At 41.2% G+C, this 26,434-nt stretch overlaps 1 protein-coding gene across 1 annotated transcript in view; it reads right to left on the bottom strand.

Moving 5' to 3' along the window:
• The window catches only part of nos1apa (nitric oxide synthase 1 (neuronal) adaptor protein a), a 135,637-nt gene that overhangs the window by 56,582 nt on the left and 52,621 nt on the right, over positions 1 to 26,434 (bottom strand). The window contains exons 3-4 of the mRNA XM_053636941.1: positions 24,429 to 24,521; positions 19,470 to 19,528 (exon numbers count right to left, since the gene is read on the bottom strand). Of these exons, the coding sequence (XP_053492916.1) occupies positions 19,470 to 19,528; positions 24,429 to 24,521 (152 nt within the window). The remainder of the gene's footprint in view (positions 1 to 19,469; positions 19,529 to 24,428; positions 24,522 to 26,434) is intronic.

The raw sequence follows: 26,434 nt of genomic DNA, 5'->3' as shown, positions 1-26,434 counted from the left end.
CTCTAACACACACACCACCAAACAGCTGTCAGTATCTACTGCTGTGAAGAACTTCTTTAACACTCTTAAAGAAGCTCAGGTCCAGACGTTATATCCCTGTGAACTTCACTTACAGTTTCTGTAATATTTTGCTGGTTTCTGCAGGAAAATATCATCCAATATATTTTGAGCATTTTGTGTTGGGAAGATGAGTCTGAGAACTCCCAACAGCGTGTACGCCTGTGCTCATGCCCTCTTGCGATTACCTCTTGGTAACCAGCTGCTGGTAAGCATGAGGTAATCACGAGTGGGGTAACTCATTAGGTGGGATTGGGGTATGCAGTGATGTCAAACCAACATGGCCGCTCGCACCGTAAACAGTGTAAAGTACCCCTTCTCCTCTGTTAAATTAGTTTATAGCGAGTTTGGCTTTTCTGTTTTGAGAAGGTAACCACCAACGTTAGCTGCTAGCTTGTTGCTAACGCTACACGCTATTGTCCGCTGTCTAGCTTGTCGCTAAGCTGCTCATTATTGTCCGCTGTTCAAGTCAAGTGGGATTTTTTATTGTCCTTCCTCTATATAGTGTGTATATATTGGAACAAAATGCAGTTTCTCCCTCAGACTGTTGTTGCTGGGCTGCGAGTTTAGTCCGCAATGTTGCGTGAATGTTTTAAGTTCACACTAATAAAACAGAACCAGTAGCCACTCATTTATATTTATGGCATTTGGCAGACGCTCTTATCCAGACCGACTTACAGTTATCTCATTTATACAACTGAACAGTTGAGAGGGTTAAGGCCTTGCTTAAGGAGGAGGCGGCCATGTTGTCCAGGGAAATTACATCATTAAAACATGCAAATTACCCACTTAAAATACAACGCAGCAACTATCCTGAGTTTATGAGTGAAATTCCGAGTAGAGGTGAAATGGGGGGGTGCATTTTCTTTGGCTTTTCCTTATTAGAGGTCGGAGTTAAACGTTTTAATCAAAAGCAGCAAAAAGTTGGTAAAAAGCCTATTTCTTTATATATATAAAGACTTGGCATGAATCGACACCGGATGCGTTCTGCATCTGCTTCCAACACAACAGCGCGCTTCATTTTTACTGAGAAAGCGAACGACAAAACGTACATCCGTGTCGGTGAAACGTTGACAGGTGAAATCGGGCTAACTGTACCTGTACAACACAGCTGAATAAAACATGCCATGCGACAGAGGCACTGCAGAATAAGTGAATACCCAGCTGACAAACAAAAGGTCCCCAGGACGTCCCCTAAATGGCCTCTACGAACGTCCATGTGTAGGGTCCTCTTGACGTCCTACGGATGTTCGAAGGGACGTTCACAGGACGTCCAGCGGCCATTCGGGACTCTTCGGGGACTTTCGCTGAAATGAACACATTCGGTGATGTTATGATTTGATATCCTCTGACGTCCTCGGAACGTCCGCCGGCGGACGTTATAAACCGGAACAAATGCGGACCTAAGTGGACGTTCGCAACGTCCGTGGGACGTCCCCTGTTTGCTGGGTGACTACGGGTTGCACAATCGCAACATCTTTGTCGATGTTTATTTAAAAGTGACTCGTACCAGCAGTACAAGTGCCACTTCCATTAAGCTCCTATGTATTAATAAGCGTAGCCCTATATACCAGCCATGCGTGTAAACCGGATTCACTGCAGCCACAGGCCCTGAAAATAAAGCATCACATTTTCTCCTGTGAGTCATGCACAGTGTGAATTTCAGCAGCACCAATTTCTGGAAGCTTTTATATTTGATTTGGTATTGAGGACGTTTTTCCAGACAATCAATTCTGAAAGCACATTTCTTAAAACAAACAACCAAAATATATATATTATATATACATATATATATTAAATCCCAAATGCTGAAAGATTGTTCAATTGGTCTTTCAGGGGAAAGGTTTATGTAGAAGGCTACAAACAGAGCTTTTCCCTATTATTAGATGTTTAACTATCCAAAGAACCCTTAGTATATATGGCTTTCAAATCACATCCTCACATCTCGGTGAGGTCATGCCTTACATGGCCGATGTTTGACCACTGAAACAATGTCACATTGTTTCAGTGGTGAAGGCATGACCTCACTGAGATATGAGGATGTGATTGGATGTGAACAGTTCATCCAGATTTTCAAAAATAGTCGCTATACCACACGGAAAAACATAAACATTGGACATCAGTGCATTGTGGTCGTACCTATGATGATGCTAATCTGTAAAATTACCACCATCATCCGGCGATCAGGTACACCGTGCAATACAGTATATATTGTTAGAAGTATAGAAGTGGACCTCTTACATGATGTTAACACACAGGTTTAAATGAGTTTCGTCTCAGGTTACTGTCTGTGTGAAGTTTTATAATTCTTCCCATGTCGATGAACGTACAGGTAACGTCCAAGTCCAACGTGCACAATGCTTCACTGTTACGTTTGCACTCTGGAATGCGACTGCCCCGAGACCGCAGCGGTGCAAACAAAATCCTGGCTCTCAATTTAAACATGGAGAAATAAGCAATAAAAATGTTAGTCTAAAGCGAGCTGTTTTTGTTGATGTGTACCTTCTGCTCGAGGTGGTGGAAAGACAAATATGCTACATTTCACTCTGATGCATCATGAACCTCCAATCATAAAACCACATGCTGTGCTTGTTCTTCTCTGAAATTCCTGGAGATGTGCGTCCTTATGTTTCTCAGTCACACGGAAGCAAAAAAAATCATCACATTCCTTGGGGAAAAGGTCTATCCTCGGCTCCTACTTTATCATCTGCTCTTCGGAGGATTCCGAGCCAGAGAATACAGAGCCAGCTCGGTACAATTCATTAACCATGCCCCAGTGTACGCTCTCCTGTGGCTAATTTGCTAGTCCAGACCGAAAGCTTTTTTATGCCTTTAGTGGATACAACACCGCATTTTAAATATGCTTGATGAGCAATTCAGAGTAAATGGGGGCAAAGAGTATTACACAAAAGAAACATATTTCGACAATTACATTTTTCAGTGTTTCAGAGAAAATTTCACAATGAAAAACACTATTTTTTTTTTTTTTGTAATTTTCCATTTTACTTTGTCTTTGGTAGACTGTATAATATATAATACATACTGCAACTTTTTTCTATTTGAATAACTAGTTGAAAAACCTTTAGGAATGTACAACCTTGCACTGAACGGTATATAAAGTGCCCTCCACTAATATTGGCACCCTCGGTAAATATGAGCAAAGAAGGCTGTAAAAAACTGTCTTTATTATTTAACCTTTTGTCCAAAAATTGTTGGCACCCTTTTAGTCAATACTTTGTGTTACCCCACTTAGCCAAGATAACAGCTCTGAGTCTTCTCCTATAATGCCTGATGAGGTTGGAGAATACATGGCGAGGGATCTGAGACCGTTCCTCCATACAGAATCTCTCCAGATCCTTCACATTTCGAGGTCCACGCTGGTGGACTCTCCTCTTCAGTTCACCCCACAGGTTTTCTATGTGTTTCAGGTCAGGGGACTGGGATGGTCATGGCAGGACCTTGATTTTGTGGTCAGTAATCCATTTTTGTGTTGATTTTGATGTATGTTTTGGATCATCGTCCTGCTGGAAGATCCAACAACGACACATTTTAAGCTTTCTGGCAGAGGCAGTCAGGTTTTCATTTAATATCTGTTGATATTATTATGATGTCATGTATCCTAACAAAATGTCCAGGTCCTCTGGCAGAAAAACAGCCCCAAAACATTAAAGAACCACCACCATATTTAACCGTGGACATGAGGTACTTTTCCATATGGCTACCTCTCTGTGTGCACCAAAACCACCTCTGGTGTTTATTACCAAAAAGCTCTATTTTGGTTTCATCTGACCATAGAACCTGATCCCATTTGAAGTTCCAGTAGTGTCTGGCAAACTGAAGACACTCGAGTTTGTATTTGGATGAGAGTAGAGGCTTTTTTCTTGAAACCCTTCCAAACAACTTGTGGTGATGTAGATGACTTCGGATTGTAGTTTTGGAGACTTTCTGACCCCAAGACGCAACTAAATTCTGCAATTCTCCAGCGGTGATCCTTGGAGATTTGATTCATAACATGTCCAGTTGACTGGAACTTCTTAATTATTGCCCTGATTGTGGAAATGGGCATTTTCAATGCTTGTGCTATTTTCTTATAGGAATAGAGGGATGACTGACTATATTCCTTGGTCTTACCTATTGTTATGAATGACTAATTTGGCCTATGTGTTGCCTCATATTTATACCCCTGTGAAACAGGAAGTCATGGTTGAACAATTTCCTGTTCCTAGTCACTCAGGTGTACTAATACAGAAAAAAAAAGTAAAATATCAATGGGAATATGCTTCAAATGTATTTTTCTCATATGAATTCATAGAGGTGTCAATAATTGTATATAATATTATATATATATATATATATATATATATATATATATATATATATATATATATATATATAGACCTTAAACTTAATTTAATGTGCATGCAAATTTAGTCACTGATCACCACTATTTCCCAACGACCAATCACTGATCACTATTTTTTTCCTCAGTGACCAATTACTGCCCACTATTGTTTGTCCCACCCATGTACTTTGCTCTTTGCTTTAAATTCCCTTCTTGGTGATATTTATAAGTTCTAAGTAATTAAGTTATTCTGTTAATAACTGTTTCCTTTATGTCTATTTCACCAATAATCTCTACCATTATTTCAATTTACAATATTGAGAGAAATTCTAGCATTTTGTGAATATGTACTGTAAATAACTAATTTGTAAAGATTTGTAAAAAAAATTAAAAAATAAAAATGATGTGATATAAACATCACATAAGTAAACATTTTATAATCTTTTATATTCTGATACAACTCTATTCCATTCTATTCTATTTGTCCTTCTTCATGCAACAGATTTTTGATATGCAAATGAGCATGAAAATTCCTGCGAAAAACAAAACAAAACATGCAAATAAGTCTACATCATCATCTGACCACTTCTGTCCACTTTCTGTGTGTGCAATAACTTCTTTTCCCTTAAAAAAAAAACAACAAAAAACAACAACACTGGGTATGCCTGGCTAGCCCTCGCAGTTGAAAGGTATAAGGCCAGTACCTTCAGTTGGCAAAAGGCATGGTTCCCTAGATATTCCCCTCATTTTCACAGCAGACATATCACACAGGTGTCATGGGTGTGCACACTTCATGACTCCCCTTTCAATCCACACCTGCTACTGTCTCAACACCATGCTTCATTTCTATCAGGCAGCCTAACACCCAGCTGTACAACCGCGTCGATACGAGGTGACAGCCGAAGACAGCTCAATAAAACATGGCAGGAGACAGTGGAGAAGAAGACAATCATAGCATCTTTGGGGTTTATGATTTTACAATAAAGTTATCAACATATAAAAGTTTTACCAACGATTGTGAGATTTCAAAAACTTTTTGATGGAGTTTACTCTTCATTGAAGTCCACAAGTATTTAATAAATAGAGACTGCATGTAATTAATTAGCATAAAGCATTAGTGGCAGCTTAGTGGTTAGCATGTTTGCCTCGCACCTCCCGGGTTGTGTGTGAGTGTGTGTGCACGATTGTGCCCTGTGATGGGTTGGCACCCCGTCCAGGGTGCTCCCCGCCTTGTGCCTCGAGTTCCCCGGGATAGGCTCCACTCTCCCCCCATGACCCTGTGTAGACTAAACGGTATGGAAAATGGATGGATGGACATTATGAACACTACTGAGTTTGCCTAAGACCTTAAGATCACCATGAATCTCATCACCATGTAGTATCTAATAATAATAATAATAATAATAATAATAATAATAAATGGCTTGGACAAGCACCTTTTGGTTTTCAGATCAAGAATATTATTGCTATCAGATAAAACTTTTTTTTTTTTTTGCTGTTCCTGTTAGGCCCATTATGCTGTGGAAAATGCCTGCATATTGTCATTTCTGTTTTAAAAAGGGGCCAAAGGTGTTCCGACAATGCGCTCTCTCTCTCTCTCTCTCCCTCTCTCGCTCTCACATACATAGAATAAAGATGAATGCTGTTTGTACATCATTGGTGGTATTAGGTATTAGTGCTCTGTCCTTATCAGAGGGCATTACTGTTCATAACCCCTTTTTAATTCATTCATTCCATTAAAAAAAAAAGGTTGTTTGGGAAATGAATGAAATTTCATGAAGTCTAGAGGAAAACAGTAAGTAATAAAAGTACACGGTGAAGTAGTTTTCAAGTTGAATTGGTCAGCTATTTGTGGTTTGTGACTTGAATACATACTGAATGCTTTAATAAGATGAGATTGGTATGGACCGTTGTGCCAGTAGACCGTGGGGGGGGGACCCTGCTGGGGCATGCAATCCATTCACACGAGGGGGGTGGAGAGAGAGAGAGAGAGCGAGAGAGAGAGCGCGAGAGAGAGAGAGAGAGAGGAGGGGAGAGAGAGGGAGAGAGAAAGGGAAATGCTCTCCTAAATGTAAACAGCCAGCTCTTTTCATCACTTCAGTAATGTTCAGCATGACTACACAGTGAGCCATGGACAAAACTGACCATACTAATATAATCGATATTTATCCATTTTATCACCAATAATAAAAAAAAAGGTCAAGCTGTCTGAATAGTAGTGTTAAAGATATTGTTGACTTAACGGTCCAGTGGTTATTTAACAAGTACACACTGCAGCATGTAGGTTAGAATTATAGGGAATAACAACAACAACAACAACAATAATAATAATCTTCAATCTGTCATGTTCAGATCTGTTTCTTCATTACAATATCATGTAGGGCTGTTCATTATTACAATATAATAACCATATTGTTATAAATTATGTTACAATCCATTTTTCTGGAAATGGCTGCTTCTGGAACAGGCTCACTGGTCTTTACTGATGATGTAACTCATGACGGTAACAGCAGAATTAATTCATTTTGTCTGCTAATTTACAGAGAAATGCATCCAATCGAATCGGGAGGAACTTTATCATGCATCAAGAGAATGACTCAGGGGGGGAAAAAGTGGAAGGTTTTAGATTGGCCAAATCAACCAGCAGACCTTAACCCAATTGGGAGACCCAAAACCCAAAAGGGCGATCCCCGTAGCCAAGAAAAACCCCCAAAAACCCCCAAACCAAAAAACAACAACCAACCATTCCAATACTTTCAGAAGAGACTGTATGTTATAATAGCTATAAACACTAATTTATTCCCTCTCTTGCAGATAATACCACTTACTGTTATAAAGTGCTGACACTGAAGACGCCTTATGTTAAATAAACGGTTACAACTCAACCCTCTTCACCATTCTTTGACAGAGGATGTAGGGAGGGATAAAATCTCAGACAAGTCTATTTCTGGCATCTATTATCTGGGTGTGTTCCAAGATATAAGATGCCAGTGGCGCATACAGGGTCTAAAGCATGTGCATGCGTCTGTGTTTGTTATCAGTGAGATGGAGAGAGAGACAGAGAGAGAGAGAGAGAGAGAGAGAGAGAGAGAGAGAGAACATGAAAGAGAACTGTAAGGTTAAGCCATACTGAGGAAATGCTGTTGGGAATGCAGTCACCATGACTAACTACAGAGGAGGGGATTTGACCTGAGCTAATTAAACCACACTCAACCATAAAAAAGAATCTCTCCTAAATAACTACATTTACACAGAGATCAAAGTGGTCACTGCCCATGTTCTAGCCTGCTCAGTGTTTCACACCCTTCCCCTCGTGAACACTTAATGAACGCAAGCCCACGATCCATGCGCTGGTGATGAAGGGCTGGGCAGGGTACAAATCCTCCAGGGACAGGCTCTGGGCCACATCATAAATATCTGAACTGAAGCATTTCGTACATCTGCTACACGACATCGTACAGGAGATAAGACTGGGGAAGTGAACGGTGTGTGCAGATTTCGTCTACACACAAAGCTGGGAAATCTGTTCACTGAAGATTGGGAAAACAGTTCATCCATCTCAAAGCTCGACATGTTGTGCATTCCGACTAGCTTTTCTTCTCACCACACTTGTAAAGAGTGATTATTTGAGCTACTATAGCCTTCTTGTGAGCTCAAACCAGCCTGGACATTCTATTCTGACCTCTCCCATCAACAAGGCATGTAAGCCCACTGAACTACCACTAACTCAATGATAGTGCGTGAAAATCCCAGACAATCAGCAGTTTTGGAAATACTCAACCCGGCACAACTGGCACCACCGATCATGCCACAGTTAAAGTCACGGAGATCTTAAGCTTGATTTGACCATTAACTAAAGCTCTTGACTTGTATCTGCATGACGATGTGCACTGTGCTGCTGCCACGTGATCGGTTGATTGGGTAATCCCATAACAGGATAATACGGACAACGCCACTGGTCTAACAGAGTTATTGAACCAAGGTACAGGGAAAAATGCTTTTCTAACGTCTTTCAAGATAACCGCTGAGGTCTAGTTCTAATAACTGCTTGTCCTATGTCTTTTAACAGGCCATGTGTTCAGCATCGACTCTTTACAACTTATTCAATCTATTAAGAGCAGAGTATTGATCTCGTTGCTGTTTTGTTGCACTCTAGATGAATTGTAGCAACTTCGGGACGTTGAACTTGTCAGAACAATGTGCATGCAAGCGGGAGAGAGCCGACAGCAGGAGAAAAGGTCAACGTTAAGTAAAGCAAAAGGCTGACACGGTGTTTTATTACTTTTAATATAAAGGGATCATTTTAAAGTCATGTAGTTAGACTAAAATTTTTCAAATCTCTTTTTCCTGTACCATGAAACTGATGGAACAGGAAGCACATAGTGAACATAGATGAAACTAGGGAGTTTTTATTAAAAATGTCTCTAAATTTAAACAAAACGATCTTTTAATTAAACATAATTTCATAAAGAAAAATTTCACTTGTCCCCAAGGGGCAATTGGTATCATAAAATGTTTCTATACATGACCCACCCCTACATGGTACTGCCATGGTTCAGGGTATCTGCATTATTAGCAGAAATCGGGGGGGGGGGGGGGGGGGGGGGGGGGGGCGCGGGTTTGCACTTCATATTTTATTATAATATAAAAGGTATTGTAAAACTGGTTCTGAAGCAAAGCCAAAATTTCTCCATCCAGGATGGATGTAGTGTGTGTGGTGGCATTTAGAAGGAAGCTTTGAATTCTCCCGTTCGATTTAAGCGAACAGTACGGTAAGAGAAACGGATGGCCTTCACTCTGAGGCCGTAGCGGCTGATAAATCCTACAAAAGGCCAGGCTCTGTGGGAACGCTCTGATCGGGCGTTTGCATTCAGACGTAAGGATTCTTTCTGCAAAGTTGGGTTGTGCTCAGCTCCTGAAACTTGGCAAGACTCAACCTACTGGTATAATACATTAACCAAAAGATATTTAGAGCTCAATTGACAGGGTCCTCCAAAATTATTGGCACCCTTCATTTTAAAAAAAAAAAAAAAAAAAAAAGGAACAATTTCTATACATAAGACGTGACGTGCTCACAGTGCTAGGGTCTCTTGCGCAAACCTTTCTGGGGTTAGTGTCTGTGTGGAGTTTCGCATGTTCTCCATGTGTCCACGTGAGATTCTGGGGTTAGTGGTGGTTCACTGATTAAGGCATTGGACTACTAGTTAGAAATTCAAATCCAAGAACCACCAAGCTGCCACTACTGACGTCTCAACTGTATGTCGCTTTGGATAAAAGCTATAAAAGGCAAATAAATGAACAATGTTGTGGAAAAGGATGTTCAGTAGGAGCGGATGTGAATAAGAGTCCTGGGATGAGCATGGGACAAATCAAACAGAGGCAAGATTATCCCCTCATGCATGGGGGAGACGTGGACTGTGCTTTTGGGAAATGCAAACACACATGGAATACCCTAAGACCGGCACCGTGGAAGTGGAAAAGGGTGATGCATATGTTCTAGTTACCAAAGCCATGGTAATCCTGCCAGGACTTGTGAATTCTCCCGGTTTCAGCAACACTGTGACAGGCTCGATGTTGTTTTGATTCAGTACAACTCCCTGGAGTAAAGACGAATTGTTCAGGCATGCCGTTAAGCTGTCAGGTGTCTCTGCAGCTTCTATCTATGTGTTTGTAACAGAGATAGAGCTAGGTGACTTTCGCCTTTTACCTATTCTCTCTGAACAAAAAAAAAAAAAAAAGCCTGGAAGAGCTTCTCTGCAGACTGATGATTCCTAGACCTCCATTTCAAGGTTAAATCAAGTACACATAACCCACTCCACTCCACACCGCACCATGATGGGAGAAGATATTCTCTCAAGAAGCATCCATCAGCATCCACACAGCCACACGAGAGCTTCAAAACTTCATGGATCACAACCCAGGAGCGAAAAACACCACATCCACCCCCCCCACACACACAAACCTGTAATTGATCATTTTGAGCTTCCCTGCTGGTGCATTGTAATTCATTCCTCATTCTACAGTCAGTGGCTCAGTAAAGCGCTTCCACTAATGAGCGTTGAGAAAGCCAGCCAGGAGAAACAACTCTGTGGGTATTAGTGGGCTGCTGCATGTTGTGTTACACACAAACTAACAAGCCGCGAAAAGTCAAAAGGTTATGGCTCTTCTATGCTAATTGGCACACACCCCACGCTTCTTCCACCTGAAGGAACAGAAGACGTGCTGTGTGATGACCAGACTGTTCAAAAGACTGATTTTACTCGCAATATGCTGAAATTATTGTGCTGTCCAAACACTCTGGGTGAATATTTATGTAGAAATGCCAGCACTTTCAGCATGGTCTGTGCCTTCTGACAGTTCCTCAACCTCACCTACATCACTCCAGTAACTCCATAATTGGTGGATCATTTCGAACAGGGTCTCCTTCCCAAAGTAAAAACAAACTAATAGCATAATTTAAAGCACCGTGACCCTGACCAGGCAGGTACCAAGGTTGTAAACACGTCGCACAGTGCTGCATTTAATCTTTCTCTGCCCCATGAGCTTCATATCTGACCGCTCGCTTGTCCCGCAGGCTTGGGGCGATTGACCATGGTGTCAGATTCAGATTCGCTGATAGATTCAGTAGAATCAAATTCTTTCCTCACATGCCTATCACGTCCTCATGAGAATAATAATAATAATAATAATAAAAAAAACCTCCCGCTTGCACAAATCTTGTGTCGCGTCCTGCGGGATCCGAGTCTCTTTGCGCACCTCTAATCTGAACCAGATGCCCCGTGTCAAGCTTTACAGAAATAAATAAATAATAACGCACCTCCTGTTCATATCTGGATTTTTATCTATTTAGAACACATTAGGTTTCCAAAGAATGTACTTCATTCAGTTTCATCCCTAATCATTCGAAATGGATCCTACGCGGGGGGACACAACTCATGAATACCTTTAACTTCATGAAAGCTTTTCTGTTCGTTCCTCAGTACCAGAAAAAGTGTCAAAATTCTTCCTTTTTATCATCACACGTAAATTACACGCAGGAGATCAAAGACGAGGTTCAAAACACTGGAGAATTTACAGAACATACACTTAATACTCTTTACCAAATGCATCTTGCAGAGAACATTTGTGTCGTGTTGGGTAATTAAATCGAATCTATTCGGGACTTAATGAAGTCATTTCTGCAAACGAGTAACATCATTTAATTCACGCAAATGTCAAAACTGATCACACACAAGCCTGGCACACATTCTACTAACAGCAGGCAACTAATTCACTAAATGTTCCGAGTGTCATTTCCTGTGTTGATTGCTTCAGTGTTTCCTACACACGACTGAGAACTGGGCGCAACAGTAAGCGGTACGGTAGTTGATCCAGTATACCGTAAAGTAATTCTCTGGAAAACAAGGATTCGTTCTTTTTTTTCCACACTCGTACAGGAAAAAACAAATACGGTGAGGTGAAAGAAGTATTCAGACTTTTGTTTTTGTTATTTAATATTCTAAATCTAGGCTTAAAATGTATTTGTTTACTCAAGCTTACCATGAGTAGACTTTCTTTTACACAAAGCACAGTCTTACCTAACAATCCCCCCCCCCTCTCTCCTTCTCTCCTTCTGCCGAGCCGGACGTGATTTTATGGAGAGTCTAGTGATCCTGATCCTTTCTGCTCTCCGGACCTGCCTGATCCGTTCGGATGTCCTACCTCTGGATGGGAGCTCTCATCAACTCCAACTCCACATGGACATTCTCACTGTGGTTGCTGCGATGGCCTTGGGACTGCGATTACCACCTGCACTCGGGTCTCCTTTAGTGAACAGTGGACTAGTTCAACAAACAGACTTCATATAAAACCATAATGAACTTTCCTTTACTTTCACACTATCCGTTGTTACCCAGATGAGGACGGGTTCCCTTCGGAGCCTGGTTCCTCTCAAGGTTTCTTCCTCTAAACATCTTTTCTTCGCCACCGTCGCCAACGGCTCACTCCATACAGATAAATTCACACACTTAAAATCTGTATCCTGTGTTTATAGGTTTCTGTAAAGCTCCTTTGAGACAATGTCCATTGTTAGAAGCGCTATACAAATCAAACTGAACTGGAATGAATTGAAGAATATACTTCCAGTGCATACAACCACGCAAACTGAATAAACATGCGGTGTAGGAACAGAGAGGATTGCGATGCAGTTCGTTGCTTGATGTTCTCTGTGTATCTGTTCTTCCTGCTGCTTTCAGGTCGTCCTGCAACTCTTTTCGAGTGACTGCTGCCTTCTCTCTTACCTTTCTTATCATTAGTCTGAGAGTGTGTTGTGAAATCTTGCATGGTGCACCTGACCGGAGACGCTAAGTTGTGGTTCCATATTTCCAACTTTCCACCGTATTAAGGAAATATTTGTATAGACGGGGATGTTTAAGGTCTTTGCGAGGACTCTGTAGCTTCTTGCATTCGAGTGTTGTTTAATAATGTGCTCCCGGAGAAGTTCAGAAAGCTCCTTCACCATGATTGCTACTTGTTGTACAAAGTCTTCCCAAACGATGGCAACGTCTTTTATAATGACACCGGGAGCACGAGAACTTTTGTTGTTGCTGTTGCAGCATTTACATCTAGAACACACTATGACGTCTGAATACTTTTTTCCCTATCAGTTTATTTCCCCTCACTGTATATTACAAATAACAGACAGAACGTGATGTGAAGAACCATGAAAGAAAACAGAGAAAGATTTCATCCGCAGCTCAAAATCATACTTGCTGTACCTATTTCAACAACATCTCACTCGATTGGAGGTGTATTTACGGGGAAAGCCGATGACTAGTCTGTGATCTACGGCGGCACTGAAACAAATGCGAATGCATTTCTTAGCAAGGATGCTCCTTGTCATTCGGAAATAGAAATGAAGCAGCATTAGACACTCTCATTATGTTGTAATTGGCTCATGAGCTGGTGTTCTGTAATTAAAACAAAACAAAACAACACAAGTTTGGATAAACTGCGTTGTTATGTTGAAAAACCTCTGATCTACCGCAGCATGTGTGGCGGCGATGTTTATTTTTTATAGCCACTAATGATAAAGCAGTGCTCCGTTTTATAGTCAGTCTAACTTTTAATGTCTAAGGTTAAAAGGTTTGTTGTTTACATCATTAATTTTTTTTTTACTGCCATTAATAAATATGGCTGATGCTCCATCTAATTTGATTTCTTACCGAGCAAAGCCTATTTTTGGGGGGCAGCCCCTTCAGCTATTTGAGCAGAACTGCCCCATGAGCTGCGCAGGTTGCGGCTGCTCTGCTGTCAAGATTTAACGGACGATCGTCAGAGGCGCCCAATTTTTTAAAATGCTGGCTACAGGCACACGTACTGACCCTTGCGAAAATCGCAAAGCTATTTTCTTAATCGCAAGCACATCTGAAATGAGTGAACGCTCAAGTATGGATGTTCGCTTGAAATATTTGTGCATTTAGGGACTCTGCAATAATTACAAGCTGTATTTGCTTCGCACTGGAAGCTCCGACATGCTACTACTTAGACTTCTGCATGTTTAAAGGGATCATAAGATGATTTTGAATGTTTTCTGTCTGTCTGGGAGGGTAATATATCTGTTTGTGCATGTATAAGCTCTGCAAAGTCCCAAAACTCATATTTTCCCCTAAAGGGATTTATTCTATCTAACAGAGAAGGCTCCCCCAGAGCTGCGTGAAACGCCTCGTTCCAAGCCCAGATTTACTTCCGTAATTTCTCTGCATCACAGCATGCACTATCAGCATAATCCCGCCCAAAGGGTTCAGTGAATTCTGGCGAGGCATCGGTGAATTCAGTGAATTCTGGCGAGGCGTCAGTGAATTCAGTGAATTCTGGCGAGGCGTCAGTGAATTCAGTGAATTCTGGCGAGGCGTCAGTGAGTTCACGCGAGGCGTCAGTGAGTTCAGTCGCCATGTCATGGAGATGCTGTGTGTTTCGGTACGAAAGCAAAACCTCTTTGTTTAGCCTTCCAAAAGCTGACAAAATCAGTGGTTACTGTTCATTTATAACACTGTTCCTGAGAAGTATAACACAAACGTTTGCTTGTGCACAGAGAACAGCTTATGGAGAACAGCTTCCTGAACCTGGGCGAGTACAAGGCAGGCTACACACAAAGCCTACTCCTGAAAAATGGTGCGATTGCCACTTTGCTTGGACAATCTTGTGCTTCTGAATCAGAACCTGTAAGTGTGTTTGATTATTTTATGAAGTATCTGCTACTGACTGTTCAAATGCAGTGTTTTGTTTTGTGGCTCGATTGTAGACCTCTGCTAACATGCTAGCTAAAGTTTGCCAAGTTGACTCAGGGGTTAGTGTTTGTTTATACGTTGGTGGTCTGACAGACATTCATTGTAGCTGCTGTTGTGATTGTATCTTGAAGTCAATCGAAGCATAAGAATCCTAGCGTTCCAAAGATATGCACGAGTAACTGTGCACACACAGCAGCTGTGTACATAGAATAGACGGCCCACCGGCGTGGTCGGAATTTACATCGTATCTGAAGGTGAGAGAGTTACGAAATAAAAAGTTACCACTGTCAAATGTTCTGCTCAAGTCGTGTTCGCAAACTTGCTTCCGCTAGATCATGCACAGCTTCTCAATCAGACTCAGGCTGGGACTGATACAGTAAAACCGACGACATGTAGCTTAGAATTGCTTTAGAAGCCTTGGAGGCTAAGGCTAAAGCTAAGGAGAAAGCTAAAGCTAAGGGGCGTTACTTTTCCCGACTTGCTCGTGAGGCTTTCAGCCAATCACAACGCAACGGGTCAGCTGGCCAATCGGAGCACTCTGGGCTTTTTGGAAGGAGGGGCTTTGGTGAAATTGGAGCGTTTCTGGCAGCCTGGGAAAAGAGGCACTGCAATAATGTGCAGTATTTGACAAATAATGCGCTGTTTGAACATTAAAGCATGTTAAACTATTCTACTACTCCCAATAGACAAAATAATTAACATTTAAAAACGTTTAAAAATCATGATATGACTCCTTTAACACAAGAGTGTGCAAAGGGTCCAACGACGAACTTCTTTATACACCTTTTTTTTTTAGCTGCCGTTCTGCACAGGTTTGAATATTTTCTGCATGGGAGCATCATCAGAAGTGCACACACTCACAGCTTAAACCGAACACTGAATATGGTCCTTGTAAAACTGAAGCAATCCTACCATACTGAGACATATACAAACTATACCGTGATTTCCATTTTTGGCCATACTAGCCCAGGTACTGTATACTGATGACTGCCCAAATATATCTTGCCCATTAAATAAAACTGCCACATTTTATTTTCAATCTATTCCTAGAAAATAACATAGCACATCTCCAATTTGGAAGTGACATGAACAAAGCATAGTGTCAGGAGACAAGGACAGAGAGAGAGAGAGAGAGAGAGAGAGAGAGAGAGAGAGAGTGAAAGAGAGAGAGAGAGAGAGACAGAGCAGAATCTAGAAGTAACACAGCACATGTGGCACACTGCAATTACTCACATTTTCTTGCCCTGAATTCTCGCTGGAGATGATGTGCAAGTGTTGCATCACAACCGTGCTTCACTTTAATCAAGAAAGCTAATGCCCAAATGTACAACCATGTCAATAAAAGTGGTATCAGAACAGTTAAAATTGTGTTAGCTATAATTACAACAGTCCATCAAAGCCATGATGAGAACCATGATTAATACTGATGGCTTTCCACATAGCTCTCGCTTTAATAAATACGGGATAGTTTCTAAATCAGGGAAAAAAAGATCTGTCTCTGTGTGCAAACTGCTCCTTCGTAGTCACCCTGAAGTTTCGTGTCTCCTTCTGGCTAATCCGAAAATCGGAAGCCCAACCACAATCCCTCATTATCCGAGCTCGTGGTCAGACATGGTGTGTAAACACCACCCACTGCGCTGACTCGGCTACATACCTAACAGCTGAGAACAGGCTTCAGTTCACCTTGAGAAATACTATATCCATCCCTGTAAGGGCTTGACATGAACACCTATCCACCTGGCAAATGAGGGTAAATGTGGCACTGGAGGGCAACTCTGCTCATTTACCAAGCTTTTTAATCAAATGAGGTAATCCCATGCCTATCCTATGCATTTTTAAAAAAGTCTATACAGTATATGTAGCATTTGTAGTGGTTCGTCCAGTTACCGGAAAATGATCCGAGCAGCATGATGGAGTAAAAATTCAGAATGCTGTGTGATGGATGTGGAATAAATTGAACCCGAATACACTAAAGAGAAGGGCATTATGTTACGGCCATATCGCACAAGAAACAAGATAAAGTGACACCCCTATTGTGCAAAGTGCTTTTGACTCACAAGGTTATCTTGACTGGCAAAATGAAGAGGGTTTCATCATCCTCTACTTTTAATTAACATCGCTAAGAAACATCACGATTTAACGTCTGTTCATTTTCATCATTTTCATCATCCCATCCTCACCTATGACCAGTGAGAGTCGGGTGTTTACCTAGGGTGGTTTATCTACAGAACGGATTATACGCTCAAGTGCATGGGAAATGAGCAAGCTTTAATTTAAGCATGCATGAGGCTTCTAGTGGAAACAGACGACGTATCAGTGATATGTTCAGGGACAAGCCGTTGTCATTTTTGCTTCAATGTGTCACGTACTGTGGGTGGAGACGGAAGCAGTCGCAGGTGACGGAATCCAGGCAGAATAATCCAAAGGGGAAAGACAAAGTTCCTGGTCGATAAACAGGCGAGGGTCAGGCGATCAGGCAAACAAACAAAACGAGGCTAGGCAGAAATCGAGGTCGGGGACGGAAACACTGGTCAAAAGTAACTTTGTAAACGCACGAGAAAAAGGCTTACAGAATGGCAGAGACACAAGTCAACTGAACATTACTTCGCAAAGTCTCTTCGCTTCCAAAGTCTCTCTTATGCTGTGGTGCGAGTGTGTTTGTAATGGGATGCAGGTATGTGTGATTAGAACTCCGGGGAAGGAGAGTGCATGCGTGTGTGGGAAGTGTAGTCCTCAGCGGCCATGTTTGTAGTTAGAGGTGCCTGCTGGCAAACTGAGTCGTGGCTGGGATGCGATATGACAGCATGTTTGTTCATCCCAGAAATAAGCTCCGCCCTCAGCTGGACTCACTCAACGGGCCCTATTTGGAGTCGAGTTACGTGCACGTAGTGAAGAGTTAACTCTGAATTTGTGCACATCTGCATTCAGATCTCAGACATAACTATGGATGAAGCGAAATTCTGACCTTGGATTAAATTCGATTTTTCCTATAGCATAGAAGCAGCATTAAGTCTAAAGAGAGCCACTGTCTGAGAATCTGATGCAACCTCAATATCAGTACGTTTACATGGACAACAATAATCCGATATGAACCCGATTAAGAAACTAGCATGTAAACAGCAATTATTGATGACCTTAATCCGACTAAAGACATACTCGAAGTAAACACAAATCGATCTAAGACGTGTGGAGTATTCCTGTTTTAGTCGCGTTATCGAAGTGTATTACAGACATGTACACACCTTAATCACACTATTAACGCCGTGTGGGAGTTTTCACTGCATTTTGCCACAGGACACGTACACACACGGCAGCGCTCAACCGTTTCACAGCAAACCGCGTAATTACCTACTATACTGTAGGCAAGATACACGTATTTCAGCTACTAAATAGTAGGCAAGTACGCGATTTGGGACGCAGCCCACGGCTTCAAGCAGTCGTTTATTTGCACGTACAGCACGACAAATAATTAACCGCACTTGAAGCTTTTGTAAAATTAGAGCTGAAACACCCAAAACTGTATACGGTCCCATAACGAAGACGAACTGTATGTCGATACGTGAAATTCTGGAGGGTGACGTGTGCCGTTAATCGATCTATGTTCTATAACACGTAAAACAGGAACATGAAAGGGATATTCTAAAAGCAACTCATGTAAACACCTTAATCAGAATATTGTCTTATTCAGAATAAGGTCAATAATTACATTACTGCTGTCCATGTAAACGTACTCATCGTCACACTGGAATGTATTTCTGGTTGTAAATTCACTCAAAGAATCAATCGACTTTTATTTTAGACTAATTATTATTATATATAAAAAATACAGTTAATTAGTTGAGTGCATCATCTCTGAAGTCCTTGAGATTTTTTTTTTTGGTTACATGCAGTGTCATGTCTAAATCCATTACAATTCAACTCCGCATCCACATCAACGACACTCTATAGCTCTAACTCACCTGGCATCTAATACAACCAGTTTCCTGTTTCACCCCATCTTTCACCCCATCAGCCTGTTTCCTGTTTCACCCCATCTTTCACCCCATCAGCCTGTTTCCTGTTTCACCCCATCAGTGTATTTAAACTGCTTTATCACCGCGAATCTTTGCAAGTTTCTTGCCATTTCCGTTTGTACATCTCCGAGTGTTATTTGCTCCGTTTGCTCGTTCTGCTTTCTTGACATTTCGTTTTGTCTTTACTTTGAGGTTGTGTGTCCTATGTTCTGTAAATCTGACTCATTGACCTCTACTCGTTTCATGTTTAAGAGACTGCTTGCTGATTTGGATTTGTCACTGAAGTTCACGCTTACATCCACCAAGGTCTTATTGTTTATTTCGTTTGCATCTGTGAATTAATAGAAATGTTACTGATTGTATGAAATAGACATGTCGTTTAATGTCGATTGCAGGCGCCTGAATTGATTGAATCGAAATCGCATCTCGTTGAGGTATCGGCAAATACTGAATCGCTGGCTAAAAGAATCGATGGTAGATCGTATCGTCATGATACTTGCGATTTACACCCTTTCGAGGCATTAAGTAAAGATCACTAGCTAAATATATAGTGAGTTATTTGCTACAGTTGTTTAGTCTGCCACACCCGAACCAAAATATCCATTTCGTTATGTGTCGAACATAAACAAAGACCTTGCACTGAAGTCGATTCCAAGCCTTCACTAAAACTGCAAGTGGTAAAGCACTAGAAAAACCAGAAATTGCTCCTTGCTGTTGTACAGAGGCAGAAATCCAGCTGTGACGGCAACCATGAATTGCATACATATTTATGAGTGATTGGGAACTTGCCTGTAAATGGGGTCCTGCATCACCATCATCTTGCTCTCGTCCCACATCCATTCTTTTTTCTATAGGGTAAGAAGGAAAGAATGAGTTTTAGAGAATGACTAATACAGCCACCAATGCTCCTAATAACTCCACTGCTTCAGAGAGATGATTAATGATGGCAGAGGCACAAGTTCCAGATCATTTAGGAATAAAAATGCTGTTCCCACTGAGTGGTTTCACATCAGATCACAATCACTTGGAGGACACTCTTCAATCTGATGACACTGTTAAACTATATTCAAATTAGAAACTAAAAAACTACCACTGATTTTTTTTTTCCCCCCCATTTTCAGATATAAGAAGCTCAGAAGATGCATTGTCTTGGAAAATGCAATGTTTTTAACAATACTGTGATACTCATGAATATTAATGGTAATTATTACTTGAAATAAACAAGAATTAAGCAATACATCATTTTATTAAATAGGTCAATCTAACTGACTCAACTACAGGCTAATATAACTTATCACCAACATATATTTTTCACCAGCTAGAGCTGGTTATTAAAAATCCAAGAACACTCACATTAGCTCAATAATAATAATAATAATAATAATAATAATAATTCCTAAGATTTGTATAGCGCTTTTGTAGGCATCCACTTGGATGATGCAACGGCAGCCATAGTGCACCAGGACGCCCACCACACGCCAGCTATTAGTGGAGAGGAGAGGAGAGTGATGTATTATTAGTGGGCCATGATAGAGAAGGGCCAATGGGGGAATTTTGCCAGGACAGAGGGGTTATACACCTACTCTTTTCTAAGATAAGTGTCCTGAGATTTTTAACGACCACAGACAGTCAGGACCTCGGTTTAACGTCTCATCCGAAAAACAGTGGTGTTTTTACAGTATAGTGTCCCCATCACTATACTGGGGTATTAGGATCCACACAGACCACAGGGTAAGCACCCCCTGCTGGGCTCACTAATACCACTACCAGCAGCAACGTTAGTTTTCCACAGGAGGTCTCCCATCCAGGTACTCACCAGGCTCAACCCCACTTAACTTCAGTGGGGAAACCAGGCCAGAACTGCAGGGAGATATGGCTCTGGCATGCACCCACATGCACCCACATGAAGCCATCTAATAAACTCTTACCCTAATTTGTTCTGATTTAATGTCTTCCCTCCATGGTGACCTCAGTACAGTCTAATATACTACAGAAGCTCTACATGGCACAACTTGTAATTATACACAGCATAGAGCCATGATGTCGCGAGACTAAAACTAAAACTGCCTCTGACATTATCCTGCCTCTATGGCTTCTCTTCATCCAAACGGATGGTAAATGCAATTCCTTAAATGTTAAAAGAAATCGTTTGTACCATCCGACCTGAACTATATCCAGTGCATCTGCAGTATGTGACCAATTACTACAGACAAGAATTTTAATACAGTACAGAAGAGTGCACTTGTGAAAATCTTCAGAAATCAAGCTCTTCCTAAGTGCCTACACACTGTTGGTATTTGGAAAACCAAAATGGTTAAGCCCCCCCCGCCCACTACATATATACATAACATGATCAAAAGTATGTGGACACCAGACCAGCACACCCATATGTGCCCATGTCATGGAGTTGGTCCTCCTTTGCTGTTATAATAAGCTCCACTCTTGTAGGAACTCTTTCCACTAGATTTTGACGCGTGGCAGTGGGGATTTGTGTTCATTCAGCCACAAGAGCATTAGTGAGCCAATGCATTGATGTCAGGTGAGCAGTCAACATTCCCGTTCATCCCAAAGGTGTTCAGAAGGGTTGAGTTCAGGGATCTCTGCAGGATCTTCCACTCCAACCTTGGCAGAACATGTTTTCACGGAGCTCGCTTTGTGCATGGGGACACTGTCATGGTGGAACAGGTTTGGGCTTCTTAGTTCCAGTGAAGGGAAATTGTAATATTACAGCATACAAAGGCATTCTAGAGCAGTGGTCTCCAACCCTCTTTCTTGAGCTCTACCTTCCTGCAGGTTTCATCTCCAACCAACATCTAAGCACACCTGTTTTAGTTGATCAAGAACTTCATAAGGCAATGATTGGATAATTATGGGTGGAGTTTAAGTCTTCAGGAAAGTAGATCACCAGGAACAGGGTTGGTGACCATTGCTCTAGTCAGTTGTGTGCTTCCAAGTTGGTGGCAACAGTTTGGGTGGGTAGGTAGGTGGGTAGATTTTATTGATCCTGCGAGGAAAATTGTTATGTCACAGCAGCATAAAGAATAACAATATAATAAAAAGCAGCACTGCATATATATATGTATGTATACATCCACCTGCTAACTACACTAATGTCTGAGCAATCCCGCCGCCCCCCCCCCTTCTCCCAAATATGCTCACTTGCCATTTCCCACTCACCACCAGCCTGCTTTTCCTCTATCATACAGCAGCTACCAAGTGGGGAGTGTGAAGGCAAACACATGCTTCCTTCGAGACACGGGAAGCCAGCCAACAACAATGTCTGCTGCGTCACATGGCAGCATAACACACTCAGGCGGGACAGCTATCTGCCCTGTTCCACATACATGAGCTCACAGACACCCATGACTGACTAGGATTGCTAGTAGTGTGACTGACGGAAAGTATGCTATCCCTTGCACTCAGAGTCCAGCCAGTTTTGCTCTCTTAAACTCCCGGCCACGGATGGCTGTGGCATCGTCAGGATTCAAACTCGCGATCTTCCAAGGCTAAGGTGAATGCTTATTTTGTTGCACCACTCGGAAGCCCCCAGCTATTTTTTTTCATTCTGGACATGATTAAAATATGCACAGCACATAAACAAAGCAGTTGATTTCACTTGACGTTATTCTGAAAAGCTGAACTTCTCATCTTGCTTTGCTCTGTCAAAAAAGTAGGCAGCTACAGATGCAATCTGGGGTAAAAAGAAAGAAAGAAAGAAAGAAAAAAAAAGAAGATCTCATATTTACTCTGTTTACGCATCCATACACATTGTCAGTGGCGCTTGAAAGTTTGTGAACCCTTTCGAATTTTCTACATTTCTGTATAAATATGACCTAAAACATGAACAGATTTTCACACAAGTCCTAAAAGTAGACAACAAGAGCCCAATTAAACAAATGTGACAAAAATGTTATACTTGGACAATTTATTGAGGAAAAAGATCCAATATTACATATCTGTGAGTTGCAAAAGTATGTGAACCTTTGCTTTCAGTATCTGGTGTAACCGCCTTGTGTAGGAATAACTGCACCTAAACGTTTACTGTAACTGTTGATCAGCCCTGCACATCGGCTTGGAGGAATTTTAGACCGTTCCTCAGTACAGAACAGTTTCAACTCTGGGATTTTGTTGGGTTTCGTCACATGAACTGCTTGCTTCAGGTCCTTTTATAACATTCCTATTGGATTAAGTTCAGGACTTTGACTTGGTCATTTCAAAACATTAACTTTATCCTTCTTTAACCGTTCTTTGGTAGAATGACGTGTGCTTAGGATCATTTTCTTGCTGCATGACCCACTTTCTCTTGAGATTCAGTTCATGGACAGATTTCCTGACATTTTCCTTCAGAATTAACTGGTATAATTCAGAATTAATTATTCCAGCAGTGATGGCAAGTCGTCCTGGTCCAGATGCAGCAAAACAGGCCAAAACCATGATACTACCACCAGCATGTTTCACAGATGGGATAATGTTTTTATGCTGGAATGCAGTGATTTCCTTTCTCTAAACATAACACTTCTTATTTGAACCAAAAATACAAAAAAACAGTTTGGTCTCAGCTGCCCACAAAACATTTTCCCAATAGCCTTCTGGCTTGTCCATGTGATCTTTATCAAACTGCAGACAGGCAGCAATGTTCTTTTTGGAGAGCAGTGGCTTTCTCCTTGTAACCCTGCTATGAACACCATTGTTATTCAGTGTTCTCCTGATGGTGGACTCATGAACATTAACATTAGCCAATGTGAGAGAGACCTTTAGCTGTTTAGAAGTTACTCTGGGATCCTTTGTGATCTTGTGGACTATTACACGTCTTGCTCTTGGAGTGATCTTTGCTGGTCTCCACTCCTGGGGAGGGTAACAATGGTCTTGATTTTCCTCCATTTGTAGACAATCTGTCTGACTGTGGATTGGTGGAGTCCAAACTCTTTAGAGATGGGTTTGTAACCTTTTCCAGGCTAATGAGCATCAACAACTCTTTTTCTGAGGTGCTCAGAAATCTCCTTTGTTTGTGCCATGATACACTTCCACAAACATGTGTTGTGAAGATCAGACTTTGATAGATCCCTGTTCTTTAAATAAAACAGGGTGCTCACTCACACCTGATTATCATCCCAATGATTGAAAACACCTGACTCTAATTTCACCTTCAAATGAAACTGCTAATCCTAGAGGTTCACATACATCCTTTTCCTCAATAAATAAATGACCAAGTATAATATTTTTGTCTCATTTGTTTAATTGGGTTCTCTTTATTTACTTTTAGGACTTTTCGGAAAAACTGATGATGGTCTATGGTCATATTTATGCAGAAATATAGACAATTCGAAAGGGTTCACAAACTTTCAAGCACCACTGTACCAGCGACTGTTGAAAGTGCTGTTTTGTAATGATGCTTTGTTAGTTGATCCTTTAAATGGAAAATGAGTTCTCTCAAACAGCATTTGTTTACAAGAGGATGCTACAGATGGTGATCTCTCTCTCTCTCTCTCTCTCTCTCTCTCTCGCTCTCTCACACACACACACACAAACATAGCCCAATCTTCACCCATTCAGAGAACTCCATCTGACTGCGTCCTCTCCTGACCAGCCTGTGTTGAAATTATTCTTCTTTTCCTTCGGCTTTTCCTACAACGTGCACAAATGTGGACGATATAACCAACCCCCCCCCCCCCCCCCCCAAAAAAAAAAACATCACACATTCAAAATAGTTAAAGACATTTCTATGACCTGGAACATAAACAGCCTCACCTTTTTCTTTTTACGCAGCACGATTTTCACTCCATCCACAGAGACCATAATGTTGACTTTCTTCTTCTTGATGTTCTTCACTTTAAATTCATACTGTATACAGGACAGAGAAGAGGACAAACAAGGAGTGAGCGACAAAACGTCTATAAAATTAAAAAAAAAAAAAAAACCAAACAAAAGCAATTACTTTCCATCTGGCTCACAGAACATGAACGAACACATATTCATTATCCGGATTAGACTTTAGTGAAACAGAAACTGCTTTACCTCCGTTTCATTTAATCTTCCGTATTTGATATTAATGAAATGAGCTCTGTTTCAAAAAAAAAAAAAAAGGTGCCATGGTGTGGAGAACATTTGAATATTTGGGTAATTAAAATGCAAAGGAAGGTGCCTCTAGCCTTCATTAAAAAGTGTCTAGCGATGTGTTTAGTATAAAGTCAGTATAAATCCCTCTTTGTATCTGGAGTTCTATGAGGTTTCACACTGGCGTCTGAGGAACCTCTGCAGAACAACGTGGTTTGCAACAATAAAGTCAAAAAAATACAAAGAAATATTTCTACTCTGTATGTATACTTATACAACCGTTCCACTAATTCCACAATTTGATTGGTTGACTTGGTTGACAAATTGACAAATTGACAAATTGACTTTCACTGTGCCTATCGCTCCGCTCGTCTGTGTTCACCGCATAAAATTCCGCTTCCTAGTTTGAAACGGTTACTACGGTAGGGTTATCAACACCAGCAGACAGCAAAAAACATGTTCATGAATATCACGTTCGACTTAAAATATGAAAGACCCGTCAGATGAAGATGAAAAGGAAGAAGGGACGCCAATTTCACCAGAGGTGCCTTTAACAGGAAGTTCGATGTGAGCCAGCCAACGTGCTGTAAGGTGAGGGCGGATCCATTTCCACTGGCGGAGCTAAAACAAACAGAAAGTTCGGCCGTACTCTGTCTGAAATGTCACTTACTCGATATTAAATTCTTCTTTACAGTAAAGCGATATCGCACTCGCAATTGTCTAGTTATACTGAATATCACAGCCATGACGATATTCAGTACAACCGCAGTCTTGCTCGTGCAGTATTGCGCAATTAACGTAGGGCTGGACGATATGACCTAAAATCACAATCTCGTTTAAATGAACACTTTACCTCGATTACATTAATGACCGATTATTTTACTATGTATTTATTTATTTATTTATTTTGCCCTCATAGTATACTGAAACGGTTTGTACTGTAAATAATGCTCAACTATTAAAGGTGGGATATTTGTTTCTAATGAAAGCGTGCATTTCTTATCTTTGTGATTTTAAAATAACTGAAGGGAACACAAACTATTGAACTATATAAACTATCGTCGTGCTTGGGCAGAGATCAGATGTGGCTGCAAAGTGCAGACTTCAGTTCAGCAGCTATCTTTATACGACATGTTTTGTACATGCTGCCCAGCGCAGTTTGGAGAAAATATGGTTGCAATGGCACAGTGTATGTCCTGTCGAGAGTTTTAACGAGGCGTTTAAACCCACTGCGCTCCACTGTAGCTATGGGAGCCATATCATTCGGCATGTAGTAACAAATTGGCGTTTTTCTTTGGTACAAGCTGCTCCTGTTGCTCAGTTGACTCGGTGTTAGAGTTCGCCTCCATGTTGCTTCCATGCCGTTGACTGGATGGAGTGGAGTCATGTGACTACACACGCGGTAGTATTTTTTTTAAGGGGAAAATAGTGACACGATTTAATAAACAAAATAACCGACAAGGGGAAACTACGCCGGTTAGACGTTCTGAATTTCGGTTTGAATTACTTTCCGATGAACCGTCCAGCCCTAAATTAATCTATACATTTCTGTCAGCTTTAAAGTAACGGGGACTTTGATTCATTTCCTTCAGCCTTGGAGCCGCAGGCTCAACTAGGTTGGATACCGTTTGATAGGTTATCGCGAGCTTCCCTCATTGAACAACAATAAAAAATAAATAAATTACAATTCAGCATTCTGT

Source organism: Ictalurus furcatus, chromosome 11 (assembly GCF_023375685.1).
Source record: "Ictalurus furcatus strain D&B chromosome 11, Billie_1.0, whole genome shotgun sequence".
Classification (NCBI taxonomy): domain Eukaryota; kingdom Metazoa; phylum Chordata; class Actinopteri; order Siluriformes; family Ictaluridae; genus Ictalurus; species Ictalurus furcatus.
The sequence above is the reverse complement of the archived record's forward strand: the minus strand, read 5'-3'. Positions and strand labels throughout refer to the sequence as shown.